This window comes from Caretta caretta, chromosome 3 (genome assembly GCF_965140235.1).
Source record: "Caretta caretta isolate rCarCar2 chromosome 3, rCarCar1.hap1, whole genome shotgun sequence".
Classification (NCBI taxonomy): domain Eukaryota; kingdom Metazoa; phylum Chordata; order Testudines; family Cheloniidae; genus Caretta; species Caretta caretta.
The window spans coordinates 162,869,652-162,884,558 of record NC_134208.1 but is presented as its reverse complement, the minus strand read 5'-3'; the positions used below and the strand labels follow the sequence as shown (position 1 = coordinate 162,884,558).

The following is a 14,907-nucleotide window of genomic DNA, read 5'->3' as shown; positions in this document are numbered from 1 at the left end:
TTACACTCCTTTGAACTCTATATTCAGGGAATCAGCAGACTTCAGAGAACTCCTTTGCTATGGTCAGATTCCTTTGAGCAGAATCAAAGTTGAAGAGTTCTGTACAGGATCCTGACTTCCACGAGGATAAACTTTACCCTCAGTATAGTCTTTAAACTTACAGAAACACTCATACATAGAAGACTATTCAGGAGGACATGAGTCTTACATACAACATAATGCTACACTTTTTATGAATGCTTCTTGGATCAATTCTGGCATCACTCGAGAGAACCATGACACTCACTATAGTGCACAGCAAAAAACTAAATTTGTTTCCTCTGAAAGAAGCTTCATTCTACAACTTCTTGAATTGTTTCACAGATTTAGCACAAGTTAGTCTTTCCCCTGGGCTAAGGAAAGATCAGCTACAAGCTGTTGAGCATATTGCCACTAATTACAAAGTAAAGCAGTCCCATTGTTTAAAATATAAGAGTTTCCCAGGGGAGGCAGGGGCACAGCCATTAAAGTGAAGATTAAATTATTTAATCTTTTGGAAACAAACATTCTTGGCTCCTACACATCTTGTCCTCAAGAGCATGCAATTTCCTCCCCTTTAAGTGCTGGTAAAACTATTCCCAATGAAGTCTAGCCGTGAAGAGAGGCATTTCTGCAATATTTTAAACCAACCAAGGTATTAGCTCTATCCTCTGAATTGACTTGAGTACACGCAACTTGTAATACTGAAATTGTGTGGCTTTTTAGAAAATGTATAATGGAGTAAGTTGATCATGCTGGACTGTATTGTTCCTATTAACCAGAACTGAAGTCAGGTAGGCTTGGACTCATCCTTTACACTAGAGCATTTCTAAAAATGTTAAATTTTAAAGTAATAAGTGTCTTTGGTCAAGAGGAAGCTTTCTATAAATTTATTTTCTCATTGAGGCTGAACTTACCATAGCTTTAAGCCAGGTACATAGTGTTGGGGGAAGTCTGGCCAGCAGCTCCATGCCTTCTTTTGTCTGTGTGTGTAGTAAAGCGTAGGCCAGTCTCTGGCCTGTGAGCACAAGTAGCTGTGATGCAAGCACTTCTTTGTCATGCACTTGAAGAATGGCCTGAGAACAGGAATATACCAACAAAACTCATAGTAAAAATGTGCAAGACTACAGATTACCCATGTGGAAATCTATCTTGCTTCAGCCCTAACCTTCAATTAATACAAGGACAAATGACCCAACAAATCAAGAAATTTGAAACTGATTTATCAGCCAATGGCATGGGTTCTTGTTAGTGACTTACTGAAAACTGTGGAACAAATCCAGTTTTGGCCAAGTCCTGCACGAAGAATGGAATTCTTATAATGACCACATGGCAGTGAGTCTCAAGGCTCAAGCTTATACCTTAAGATTCCTGAAACGCAAGTTCACATCCCCTCTGTCTGAAAAACTGTCTCCTGCTAAGATGACAGACTAAGAGAACTGAAAGCCTTTTTTCTGTCTCAAGCCTGCACATTACCCTAAAGTCATCCGATGAAAACTATAGTGATTTGCACACAGGCATATTACTACAGACACTTGAATTTTGCTTATTTTTCAAGCTCTCTAAAATAATTTACTTTTTCAATATCACCTCTTTGCAGATTTGTTACTTCCCTCTAATGAAGGCAGAAACTAAGCACTATGCAGTTTGAGAATTCTAGACATGGATAGTTCAAAGGCTGCATTTTTGTTTTAACATGCTGCACCAACTATTTAAGAAGCATTAAATAGAAGTTCCAATACCTCTCAAAATATCGGAACCAAAACCAGCAAATATCTCTATTCTGAACACAGCACAAAGATTTCATGTACCTGCACAGTAATGAATTTTCAAACTATTCTTCTATGACAACTTGTCTAAGTAAGTTTGACACTGAAGTTAAATGCTAGAGTTTGGGTTAAGGAGCTGCTCAAAATGAAAGGAGAGCACTTTGAATCCCCACATTGTTTCTTAACCGTACTGACAAATAAAAGTGAATTCTTATCCCAGACATCAGTGCTTAGCTCAATTGGACACAATGACTGTACCTGCTTAGTTTTGTTCTGCAGTGGTGGTAGAATCCCATCATTGAAAGGTGTGAATTCTTCCCCCCACTCTCCCCAAATAATTGGTCCTATTTTTTCCTTCGAGACAGCCATGTTTATTTATTTATTTGATGCAGATAACTGTGTGCACCAGAATCAAGTGTTAGAATGTGGTATGTTCTCTGTTGCTGGGGGAGCACAATCCAAGTCAAAATTGTTTGTAAAATATAGGGAGAATATGAATCAGTTACAGATCTGAGTAATTTAGCTGTGCCTCGTGATTTCAGCTATACTCAAGCTGCCCAAGGCACTTTTTAATCATTACCTCTTCTCCGAGATGATCCATTCCGTAATTATACAGTTCACACACATAATGCCTTCTAATCACATCCTCACTGAGCTGAAGGTGCTGAGCCAAATCCAGAGCTAAAGCTGGCCAGTCCTTGTCTTTTTCAGAAGAAAGTGGTGCCTCTTCTGGGAGACCTCCAGCCTTTTGTGCTGAGCACTGTACTTGTACCACTGCACTCACAGCTTTCATTAAGAACTTGAAAGCAAACATCAAAATCGGTTAGCAGCAGTTTAATTTTACCTGAAACTCCTTTAAAGGTCTATAGTTTTCTTGTGGCCGTGTAAAGGATTTAAACTCACTTGTTGGCGTATGGATAACACATTCGGATCCATATCCCCACTGGGCAGCAGCTGAATGGAAGTCAGGTCTTTGAAAAATGCATTTTTGCCCTAAATTGAGAACAGAAAAACCCCATATTCCTTTAAGTGAGGCAGATAGAGAAAAGTAGATCCATTTTGATCAAGCACTTGAAGGGATAATACTTTTTCCCCATTTAAATGCTATTGCATCTTAAGTTTCCAATCCCGAAGAGAAATGCAGTATTTTAAAATTACTGAAAGGCTATGAAACAAAAGAAACACATTTGCTTAAGCAATCATATGTTTTACTAATGCTTCTAGGTTTTTTTTAATTACTTCACCGGGCATTCAAACTTAAAAGTTAGGCTACTAATTTCAATAGCAGAGGGTTTTCAATCTGCTATAGTTATCTAACCAAATTGAGCTATCATTACATAAGGAAAGGAATCACCTTTTGTTTTAAGCCACTAGCATTCCTTTCAGACCCTGAGGATTATCATTCTAGACTGACATGCCAACTATGACATTCAGTGTGAAATACATCCAACCATGGGGTCTTTTAAAAAAGTAAAGTATTTGAGGGGTTTGGTTTTGTTTTAATACGTCTAGACAAGAATCAATAGCAAAATACAAACAAAAAAATGGTACTTTCTGTTTATAAAAATATCTCAATACATCTTTAAAGGAGAAATCTGCACAGAACTTCTTCACAGAACCAATTGTTTTCCAGTAGGATTGGTTTACAATAGTCTACATCAGCACTTTATTTCTAAAATTTATTCAGTGTCTGCACCTCAGCTGGGAGGAAAGCAGCTCAATACATAGCATTTTCTTTACATCAGTTTTAGGACTTTGGGAGCAACAACGGATTACTTAAAATAAATAGTTCCTATATTTAAAATGTAGTGTGTTCCTACTCTCAAAACTACTAGCTATTTGTTCTTTCCCGAGAAAGCAGTGTGGCATAAAGCATCAGGAATAATTGATACAGAGACTGACAGATTACGATAATGAAATATAAGATTTATTCTTTGTAATTTCTCTGATCTGACAGCTCTCAGACTAACAAAAGTATGACCTAATCAGAGTGCATCCTGTATTTTCACCATGCAACAACAGTTACTGGATGGACTAAAATGAGCTGATTTTGACACCTCTAAACCACTCTCAAGACATCCTATTCAGAAGAAAATGTTACCACGTTTGTGGACTGCTGTTCTGGTAACAATCCTTAGCTGAACAGAGTGCACCAATTGTCTTTGACATGACATCAATCTACATATGGTGTTTAAAGAACTAGTTATAAATGACTGATAAACCATGCATGCTTGTTAACTAGCAGCAGCAAGGACAGCATTATATTATAAAACATGTACTCCTAACACCTTTAAAAGACATACCTTACTATCAAATAGTGAGAGAGGTTTCACACTCTTCAGAGAAAACCTCATGATTCCATATAATATAGTGCACAATACCGACTGGTGGTCGACAAGTGGGTAGTGGATGTGTTTCTGCTCCAGGGCTAGCTCTACTATTGAGATTGGTCCCTCAGCTGACAGCCAGGCATCCTCTGTGTCCAATACTGGAGCTTGCATTTCATCACTACTAACATCAGCCTAGTACAGCAATGCAGAGCAATCAGCATTCAAAACCATTATTATTTTAAGATACTGTTCAGAAAGATTATGGGAATCTCTGTTAAAAACAAACAGGAGTTATATTACAAGCCACAATTTCTCCTGCCAAAATATTTTAAAGAATAGAAATGTTCCATGTTCACTAGAAAATAATTTACAGACTTTGGTTAAATGAAGTCATTAAAGTAATTGTAGCTATATTATTCATGTTGCCTTCAATTTTCATGGCAAAAACTTACTACTAAAACCACGCATGTTCTTCCGTATTTTCCAATCAAAAGAATATTTTTACCTCCATTAAGGTTTGAAGAAGATCTGAACATGAGCCAAGAAAAGATGTCATTGCAGTATCACCCATACCTACATCCTAGTAAATAAAGATAGAGTGAATTTCTGCAATGTGATTTTTAAAATGCATCCAAGTAAACATTTTAGTTGCAACTGACAAAAAGGAGGCTCTTTAGCAGCGCTGTTTACGTTTCTGAGAGGGCAGGCTTTGCTAGAGAATACACAAAAGGCACTAGCACTAACTTCAGTTCCTTTATCTCATTATGTTTAAGGCCAAATAGTTGTAACAAAAGATTTGGATATAACAGACAAAAGTAGAATTTGAGAATTTCAATAAAGCTTTGCAACATCTGGAAAAGTCTTGACTATAAAAAAGTTGCTTATTCTATCCACTTACTACACTGTTCTATTAAGTAACTATATTCCTCAAAGAATTTTATCAGAAACAACAAACCCACTATCGCCTGAACATAGTTTCAATTAACTCTTCCAGGAGTTGATAAAATTTTATGTGGACAGAACGTGAGGCAAGCTTTGGTCTCAAATTCACTTTCCGTAACATTTTTACTAGATTTGTCTACACCTTTCAACTTCAATTTGTCAAAGTGGAAATTTAAGACTGGCTACAATTAATCAATATTTTTTATTTTAATCTTTCCCACCCAGATCTCCTTATGCGTGGTCACATTAAGAACACGAAAAACAGATGCAATGACCATTGAAACAAAATAATCAAATATTGTCATCTTTAGACAAATAAAGTATTACTTGCCCTTCTGCATAATCTGTCCTTCGGAGCTTTTCCAACCTATTATAGAACAAATTTTCAGCATAAGTCTGACACATGAGCAGTCTATTTGTTAAAGTAACTTATTTTCCTTATACAATAGAAAAAAAAATTTTCTACACAGCTAGATATAATATATTGAATGTATATCTTAAAAGAACTGTGATTGGATACAGGCTATAGTACAAAATAAGAGCTGAGAAGCAATTTCTATGCTGAATACTTTCAATGGGCAAAGCTTTTGGCAAAAACATTCCTTGCAGGCTGAAGTTTTCCCACACAGTGTCTCATCTGGGTGATTTATTTATCTGCCATCTGAAAAATCAGACTGAACGTGCAACAGTCATTTTCAAGATGTTTGAACATTCTATAGAGTCTTGCTTATGAAATAAAAAATAGTTGCAGAATGATTAACACACCTAAGAAGCCTGTTATTTTTGTTCATCTGAGTAGCATGTATATGTACTTTTCTACAGAGCTTAGAAACATTTACCCATGGTGAACACTATTCAAAAATCTTGTGGCATGACAATAACCCTTTCTAACTTTCCATCTTTGCCAGTGTTATTTATTTCACTACTAGTGCAGTAATTTTATAATTAGTATTTCAAAGCATTAAATGATGAATGAATTATGCAAGCTGGTGACTTTCAAGACTGGAGGTTGATGAGATACAAGGTGAAAAGAAGACAAGACCATCTGTCCCAGATAAAGGCTTGACTCTTGGAATAGGATGTTAAACAGGCTACCCTCAGTTAGGAGAAAATCTGTGTTATTGCAAGATAGAGCTACCCTCTTGGGATCCAATTCAAATTTCAACTGATTTTTCACAGGGTGCATCTTTAAAAGAGGGTAATCTTCATTTGACTTTTTACTTAATATTCACCCAGTTATCACATACAAAGAATGCTAAATATAGGTAAGGAAATTCTCAGAGCAATCCTTCATAAATCTCTGAAGCACTACAACCACTTCACTGGCTTTTCAATCATTTGACTATTAAGGCAGAGAAAAAAATAACACTCTTAGCAATTAATGGCAAAGTCTGCCTCTCAGTCTCTTTAATTTGCACTGAATTTGTGTTTCAAAATTGACAATCATACTTTCCTGTTACATGTGGAGTATGTTCAGTTTTGAAAAAAAATGTGAAATGTTAAGTTGAAAGTTCTCTATGCTCATCATTTCTAGCTGTTCGATCACACCTGGTCTGATTCTGATCTAGTTTACATCAGGGTGATCGAAGGAAAAATTTCCACTGAAACAAATGGAGTTATGTTGGTGTAAAACTGATGTGAGAGGACTAAAAGGCACATAAAACCTGAACCAAAGCCCACTGACAGCAACTCAGACTCCCAAAGACCTCAGTGGTGCAGGATTGGGGCAATAGTATCAAGAATGAAATCAGAATGAAGATGAAATACATGACAAATATGAAAAAGCAGCAAGGAAAAATGGATACTGCAGAATAGCAATTGAGATAGGGAAGCCACAATAAGGAAATTATACAGTGTAAATCATCACACGCTTTCCTGTCTGCCTGAATTCTGAGCAAGAGTCAGATCTCTATTGCCTGTTTGGGAAAGTTACGATAGTGCTGCTAAGCTCCAATTTCCACAGCTCAATGAATCTTCTGCAGATGATGAAAAACACATGTAGATGGAAGTTACTCATTCCCACGGTATAAAGATCTCACTGACCCAAACTCTGTTGTGATTAGACTGTGCTGTGGTACCCTAATCAACAACTGAAGGAAGATATATGGCCCCAGAATTCATATAGCAACTTGAATTAAGAGTATCCACCATGCTATACCCGAAGTCTGTAAGTTGGAGGACTTTTCATAGTCACTTTGGGAACTGAATAACTGCTAATATATCAAACACTATTTGGGGCAGTTTATATTTTGAGAGCTGTGGTAAGGCTGGATAAGTTATTACAGATATTTATCCTTTTGTTGGTATATTGTAATATGCATACAAGCTTCTAAGGAGCCCTGAACTGGAGCTTTCAAACACATTTAAATACATAAAGTAAAGGTAGCTCACTTTTAACAGATATTGAACATGGATGTGTTCAAAGTGTTAGGTAAGAAAGTATGTGAAAAGACTGAATAAATAAGGCAGAAAATTTTTAACCGTACTTATTTAGATGTTACTGCACCAAGGTACTACAGAAGCAGGGGGCTGTAAAAATGCAAGCAGTACCATTAGGTAAAGAACTTTTGCTTAGGAGATGAGACTAACTGAATTCTTCTGCAGCCATGAGTCTAGCTGCAGAAGAGTACATGGAAAATGAATAAATAGTACAAAAAAGATAAGCCACAGAAAGGAGAATAGGAAAAAATGAAAAGGAAAAAAAAAGGAAGAGGGGACAGAAATGATGATACCCCAGCATCTCTAAAGTCATCACCAGCATATTACTGTGGTACTCCCCTCTTTTGCCCTAAAAACTGTATTACAAATACCTGGACTTCTCTGTACTAGTATGCTAGCGATCAATTAGCTCTCCTATACAACTTGCAAATTGATACACTTGAGGTAAATTCCTTCAGTTTAAATAGAGCAATTATTTGATAGCTCTTAAACACAATTTGGAATCACCCCCTTTCCTCCCTAAGCAAGCCAGTTAATTCAGTACTAAATGTATGAAAGCTCACAAACAGACATATTTAGAAAGGACATAGCCTGGCAGAACAGATGGCAAACAGGTCCTGTAATACAAGACTGATTCAGCAAGCCAGGGGAGTTGAAAGTGTTCAGCACCATCCAGGACATGTTTTTGCATCTTTAATACCCCAAAGCCTAGAAGGAATACGGTACACAAGCCAAAAAGCAACTTCTGCATGATCTTAATAAAGGTTTCATGGTAAAAATGATCAAGTGCAGTTACAGCAATGCATAGGAAAAAATGTAGTTCTTGGGTTATCTATTAAGCTAATTTATTGGTTACCAGGTCAATAAAATGTATAGGATAGATAATACAGGAATGGAAAGCTCACATTCCTTAAAATAAAATCATTGGTAAAGATTTTTAAGTCTTACTTTTTTTTTTTTTTTTTTTTTTTTGCAAAGGAGAACTTTTTGGAATTCACCCGTTCAGTATAGTTTTATGCTAGTGTCAGGTGAGAAGAAAAATTTAAGTGTATGCTCATTATTGATGTGTGGAAATATCTGCCAACTTCAGCTGCTTATTAAAACTTACAAAAAGATCTTTCCAATACCTGGTCATTCCAAAAGAACACACAGATGTGATAATTTTTCAAAAATAAGCATTTCCCAATATATGCTTTTCAAAAACAACAAGACTTACCCAATATAATGAAACCACCCAAGCAGCATAGTTTAGCTCTACAATCAAAGATGCTCCAAAAACATGAAAAGCAACGTTTTAAATATTTGATAGCTTAATATCTCTGTGAATAAAAAATTAATCAGTAAGAAATGAACTTAAAACTAATAGCCACAATAGCACGTTTACCTTGTCCATTAGGTATGTAGCAGCAGAGAGCCGTTTTACTATAAATGTATTCCACATCATTAGCGCAATACCTAAAAACAATTACAGAAATATAAGCTTCATCTGAATGGTGCATCAAAACAGGTTTAATGTAAACCCATACAATGAAAGTTATTGCAGAAGAAGAGAGAGAGGACTGATTTAAAAATTAATGGTACAGTACAACACAGATGAAACAGTACTTTGGGACATAGATTAATCTGTCTCCAACAAAAGGATAAGTCAGACTTTACTATATAGTCATGCAGTGATCTCATGGGATTTGCATTCCCTTAAGACAGCATCCGACACCAAAGCACAAATAGTTCAAAACTCAGAAGTACATGGGCCCAGCGTTCCTTTAGTAGTGGGGAATTAGGAGAGAAGGAGATTGCAGAGGGAGGCAGATGTCAAGTCAGCCGAATTATAAAGCAACAAGCACAAGATCCCAGGTTCAATTTCAGAAGTACAGGATGGCTTTGGTGTCCAGAGAGAGTAATTACATCTATGGCTAATCCATTAAGAATATCATTGTGCACTATGATTAAAGGAACTATTAGACATATGTAGCGAGTCTGGGACTGAACACATATAATAGATCATCACTAGTGCTTTAGTCATATACTGTATTGTGCTTGAAAGCAGTGAAGAGGCCTAGAACAGGACTATGCTCTATGATGCACAGTGTAAACAGGCAATTTTGAAGAACAGGCCCTGAGTGATGAATGGAGTTGGACCAGAACTAACCCCCATAAAGATTAAAAAAGTTAGCCCAGTTTTACAGAAATGTGTTTGACCATGCTTCCAACTAAACTAGTTTTCAACAATTTAGCAAACGCATGTGTGGATGTGACCAAATCGTGTTATAACAAGGAAGGACTTTGGGTTTTTTTTTTTTTTTTTTTACATGGTTTAGCCGTATCTACACACCTCAATCTTTGTGGAAGATTGGAAAACTGGGGGAGCTTGAATGTCAGCATCAGAGTTCCCGATTTAGGCAGAGATGCTTGGCCAGCACAACAAACTGTACAGATTTAAATGAATCTCTATGTACACTGATTTATTTTGCTCTCCTGAAATTTTATCAGGATGTTCTTTAACAATAGTTCTGTACTTACCATGCTGTATGTGAGCATTAACAATGCATCTGAGGTGATCTATAGATCTAATGAGAAAACGTGCTTCCTTATATAAAGGGGGAAGAAGAATAAAAAAACCAAAACACATTATTCCATTATTCAATGGCAGTTTCAAAAACAAATTGTGAATTCTTAAAAAGATGTTAATGCAGATGGTTTTCAAGAAACTCATTTTCCAGTTAAAAAATATTTTAGGATTTCTTTTATTACAAGACCTGTTATTTTAATTTCCTCTCTTACCATCAAGCAAATGCACATACATATCAGTGCCACCTAAGCTAATCACCACTGAACACTGCGATTCTGATGTAATTTTCCAGAGTTTTAGTTTATATGCTGATGACACATTTCTTGCAGAAAAACACCTCCCTTGACTGTTGGCGGTTTATCTTGCAAACACAATTTTATTTTTGATTTAAAAAACTAAACCAATGTCTACCAAAAATAAGTCTGTTTTAGAGTCCATCTTTAAAAAAATGCAGAATAAGATAAACCTTTACTATGCAGTGAGGTGCCCGACAGCACAGATTTACTGAGTCTGAGAGATGCTGACCTCAGTTACGAACTCTGGATGTTCAGCACCCTCCCAGGATCAGAATTTAAGGGAGCAGTTACAAGTAGGGCTGTCAAGCGATTAAAAAAAATTAATCGCGATTAATCCCACTGTTAAACAATAATAGAATACCATTTATTTAAATATTTGTGGATGATTTCCACATTTTCAAATATATTGCTTTCAATTACAACACAGAATACAAAGTGTACAGTGCACTTTATATTTATTTCTATTACAAATATTTGCATTGTAAAATATAAAAAAATAGTATTTTTCAATTCACCTAATACAAGTACTTTAGTGAAATCTCTATCATTAAAGTTGAATTTACAAATGTAGAATTATATACAAAAATAACTGCATTTGAAAATGTAAAACTTTAGAGCCTACAAATCCACTCAGTCCACTCAGAGAAAGACAGTGCAGTAAAAATAATGTTTACAGTGCAGTAAAAACAGTGCCACCAGACTCCTTGTTGTTTTTGTGGATACAGACTAACATGGCTACCCCCTGATACTTGACAGAGCAATAAAATAACCCTAACTAGATCAGCATTGTGTATTTGTGAGGTGTGCATATTTCAAAATCAGAAATATGAAAGCTGAAGAACTTCCCCCTTTTCCCAATAAGACTGGCAGTGTCTTCCTGTCTGGCATGAACAGGTCTTCCTGTCTTGGTAGATGGTATCCCATACTCCTAGAATCTAAGACTTTCTTTTCCTCATTACTTAAATTTGTGCTCTCCATTTATCACAGTCTAATTCTGATTAATTTCCTTTGAAAAAAAGGTTAGCTTCAATTAGTAAATTATACACAAGTATAAATATACCAAAAAATTTAGATTACATTACCTCTGGATCTTTATTCCATTGCACTACATATTCCCAACAACAATGTGTGTGTAGTATATCCAATTCAAGACTACAAGGAAACTGCTGATATGCTAAATGCAGCAACTCTAAAACATAATTGAAGAAATTAGACAACTTTTTCATCCTAGTCACAATTTCTACTAATTAAAAACAATTCAGCCAACTCAGTCCCCTGGGAAGAAATTTAAGTTGGAAAGGGTTATTTTGTATTTTTACCTAGGATTGTTTCCATGCCCATCTCTGCTCCTGGTTTCTCAAGGGAAACATTCCTGTCAATTTCTACAGGTTCCTCCGTACGTTCCGTCTCTTTTTTCCGTTGTGCCAACTTCAGTATCATGGGACTGAAGTCCTGTTTGAAAATCCATTTTGCTACACTGTCAGCAATGCCTCCTAAGATGCAAAAGGAAAGTATAAGGCACAGTCAAAGTTTGCCAGTGACATTTTAGAAGTAGTAAACTTGGATCTGAAACACAGATGACAAGGGAAGAGACTCATCTGTCAGTTAACAGAAATCATTAATTGTATAATTTTTATGTCAATTAGAAAATCTCAATCAAGTAACTGGTTAGAAGCCTACAATGCAGTCTCCAGAAAAAGAAATGAAAAATTATTTTAAAATAGTAAAAATTACATATAATTAACATATCCTCAGTGGGACTACTCCCAAAATAAGGTGCCATTCACTGGAGTAAGAGTGATAGAATCTGGCCCTGAGTTGGGTGAGAAAGTTAATCAAATCTGCTTTGCACGAGAGTATACCTTTCCCTCCTTCAAGCAACTTCTTTACAGAGAGTCTGCAGAGTGGCTCAGCCTGAAGAGATGATACTCTGGTTGTCCTGTTTCTCACTTTACTGTGCAATAGTGTCTGAAGTATCAGACAATCTTCTAATTGTTTCAGTAGAAGTTTCCAATATTCAGTATCTAGGGAAAGTGCTTCCCAGGAATCTGTGTCAGCACCTACAACAGTTTGGGAAAACTAACAAAGCAGGTTATTTGTGAGCTTTTTTGCAGATCAGCTGTAGATGGAGAATGAACAGTTATACAAAAGTTAATCAATATTTAAATTCACACACAGGTCTTACAATCTCAAATACATGTATGCATGTAAAAGTATCCACATAAAAGTGCAACACCACACATTCCAAAAACCTCAGTCTGTCTCTGGCCAAACATCAACCTGTAGACCAGATGCCCTCTTACACCTACAAACAAGAGCTTTTAACACTTAAAAAAATCAGAACATTATTATGGAAGGGGATTTAGATAATCAGGAACTTTTTTTTTTTAATTAGTCAACTTAAGAATATTCACACGGTCAGAAATTGGCAGTTAGGCAGGCTGAGTATCCAAAACAACTTAAAAGTTTAGTTTTTGAAATCGACTAGGCCTCCTGCTGGTGTCCCTCTAAGTGTCTCTTTTGGTCCTGTAAAACTTCCACTCATTCAATGTCAAGAGACACCCTATAATTCACACTGTAAAACATACTGTAGGTATCTCCAGATTGAATTGTATATCATAATGGCTTGCAATGCCTTACACCTGGGCAGATTAATCTGCAAGGCCAAACACAAGTTTCCAGGTTTCTATTCCTTTGAATCCTATCCCAGAAAACTGTGTGTTTTGCGCTGGTTTCTGAGTGTTACTGAGTGAATGGCAAGATGTTCCTTCCCTCATAAGGGCAAAAGCTTTGCATGAATCTGATACAATTATTGCTGTAGAGAGGGAGAAGTCTCAGATTTACTTACTTTTTTCTCTGCCATACTGTCAGTGATCTGTGCAGTTACGGAATGCCCAACGTGTGCAGATAATAAGGCGGCTCCATTATTTTCAGACTGAATACAAGCTGTGCGCATTTGCTGCCACCAGGGGGAAACTGATTGAGAATCCCATGACTCATCGATCGCAACTGTAGAAACAAAGGGTGGAGGAAAAAAAAAAAAAATCAGCTGGCTGCGTGGAGAGAGAAACTAGCAGAGTAACAGCCTGACTTTGGAAGCTGAATTTGCCTTTATCTGTTAAAACATAAGGTGATTAAATACAGCATCTGTAACTGAACAAGTTCACTTAATCTGGAAGAGCCACCAAGTTATCTTTCTCTCAACTTTTCACCCACAATTTCTAGATCTCAACCAGCCTTTATAATGAAGTGCAGAGTACGAACTACTGAGATTTCACCAAGTCCTGGTTGAGGGTTTGCAAAATATGATAGAAGTCACCAGGCAGTGAAGTCTGCTGTACATTTCTAATGTATCCAGTGGATCATATAACTATACAGTGCAGTGCTGTACTAGGGTTGCCAACTTTCTAATCCCACAAAACCGAACACCCTGGCCCCGCCCCTTCCTCGAGGCCCCGCCCCCCACTCACTACATTCCCCCTCCCTCAGTGGCTTGCTCTCCCCCATCCTCACTCACTTTCACTTGGCTGAGGTTGGAGTGCAGGAGGGGGTGCGGGCTCCGGGGTGGGGCCAGAAATGAGGGGTTCAGGGTGCTGGAGGGGGATCCAGGCTGGGGCAGGGAATTGGGGTGCGGGCTCCGGGGTGGGGCTGGGGATGAGGGGTTTGGGGTGCAGGAGGCGGTTTCAGGCTGGCAGATGGGGCTGAGGGTTTTGGAATGTGGGAGGGGCTGCAGGTTGAGGCTGGGGTATGGAATGTGGGAGGGGGTACAGGCTCTGGGCTGGGGCCAGGGATGAGGGTTTTGGGGCACAGGAGGGGCTCCAGCCTGGGGGGTGAGGCCAAGGGATTTGGAGTGTGGGAAGGGGCTGCGGGTTGAGGCAGGGGGTGGGGTGCAGGCTCTGGGGTGGGGCCAGGGATGGGCGGTTTGGGGTGCAGGAAAGGGCTCGGGGTTGAGGTGCATGCTTCTCTTGGGTGGCTCCCAGTCAGCAGCACAGCAGGGCTAAGGCAGGCTCCCTGCTTATCCTGGCATCATGCTGCACCCCGGAAGCGGCCAGCAGGTCCAGCTCCTAGGCGGGGGATGGGAGGGAGGAGGAGGAGGAGGGGAGAAGGCTCCACGCACTGCTCTCACCCGCAAGCACCACCACCCCAGCTCCCATTGGCCGCGGTACTTGGCCAATGGGAGTGCAGACACCTGGCAACCCTATGCTGTACTGAAGTTGCAGAGATGTGCAGTCAGTAAATGCTCCGGAGCAACAATCTCAAAATGGATGTTGTAGTAATAGGGCTGAACAAAGGCATTCTGGAAGGCTTGAATAGGAGGGGAATAATTAACAAGCATGGATAAAAACCACCACAACACACATCAGGCCCAGGATCAAGAAGTTTTGAGGGGGAAGAACCCCAAATGCACTCCACTACATGATTGTTCTCAGAAGCTAAGGTGGTGGCTGTAGAGAGAATGGAACATGGTTTGAAAAGGGACATTATTAAAAGGAAAAAAAACAAAATATTTTTTTAAAATGGAAATCCCTCCAGAGACATCTATC

General features: G+C 38.1%; 1 protein-coding gene across 6 annotated transcripts in view; it reads right to left on the bottom strand.

The window, feature by feature from the left end:
- RAB3GAP2 (RAB3 GTPase activating non-catalytic protein subunit 2) overlaps positions 1–14,907 on the bottom strand; it is a 71,615-nt gene that overhangs the window by 2,351 nt on the left and 54,357 nt on the right. For all 6 annotated transcript variants that reach the window (XM_048843223.2, XM_048843224.2, XM_048843226.2 and 3 more), the window contains 12 exons: positions 13,212–13,372; positions 12,226–12,442; positions 11,683–11,856; positions 11,446–11,552; positions 10,019–10,085; positions 8,883–8,953; positions 5,391–5,426; positions 4,623–4,697; positions 4,091–4,309; positions 2,691–2,780; positions 2,368–2,586; positions 936–1,094 (listed from right to left, as the gene is read on the bottom strand). In XM_048843223.2, coding sequence (XP_048699180.2) covers positions 936–1,094; positions 2,368–2,586; positions 2,691–2,780; positions 4,091–4,309; positions 4,623–4,697; positions 5,391–5,426; positions 8,883–8,953; positions 10,019–10,085; positions 11,446–11,552; positions 11,683–11,856; positions 12,226–12,442; positions 13,212–13,372 — 1,595 coding nt within the window. The remainder of the gene's footprint in view (positions 1–935; positions 1,095–2,367; positions 2,587–2,690; positions 2,781–4,090; positions 4,310–4,622; positions 4,698–5,390; positions 5,427–8,882; positions 8,954–10,018; positions 10,086–11,445; positions 11,553–11,682; positions 11,857–12,225; positions 12,443–13,211; positions 13,373–14,907) is intronic.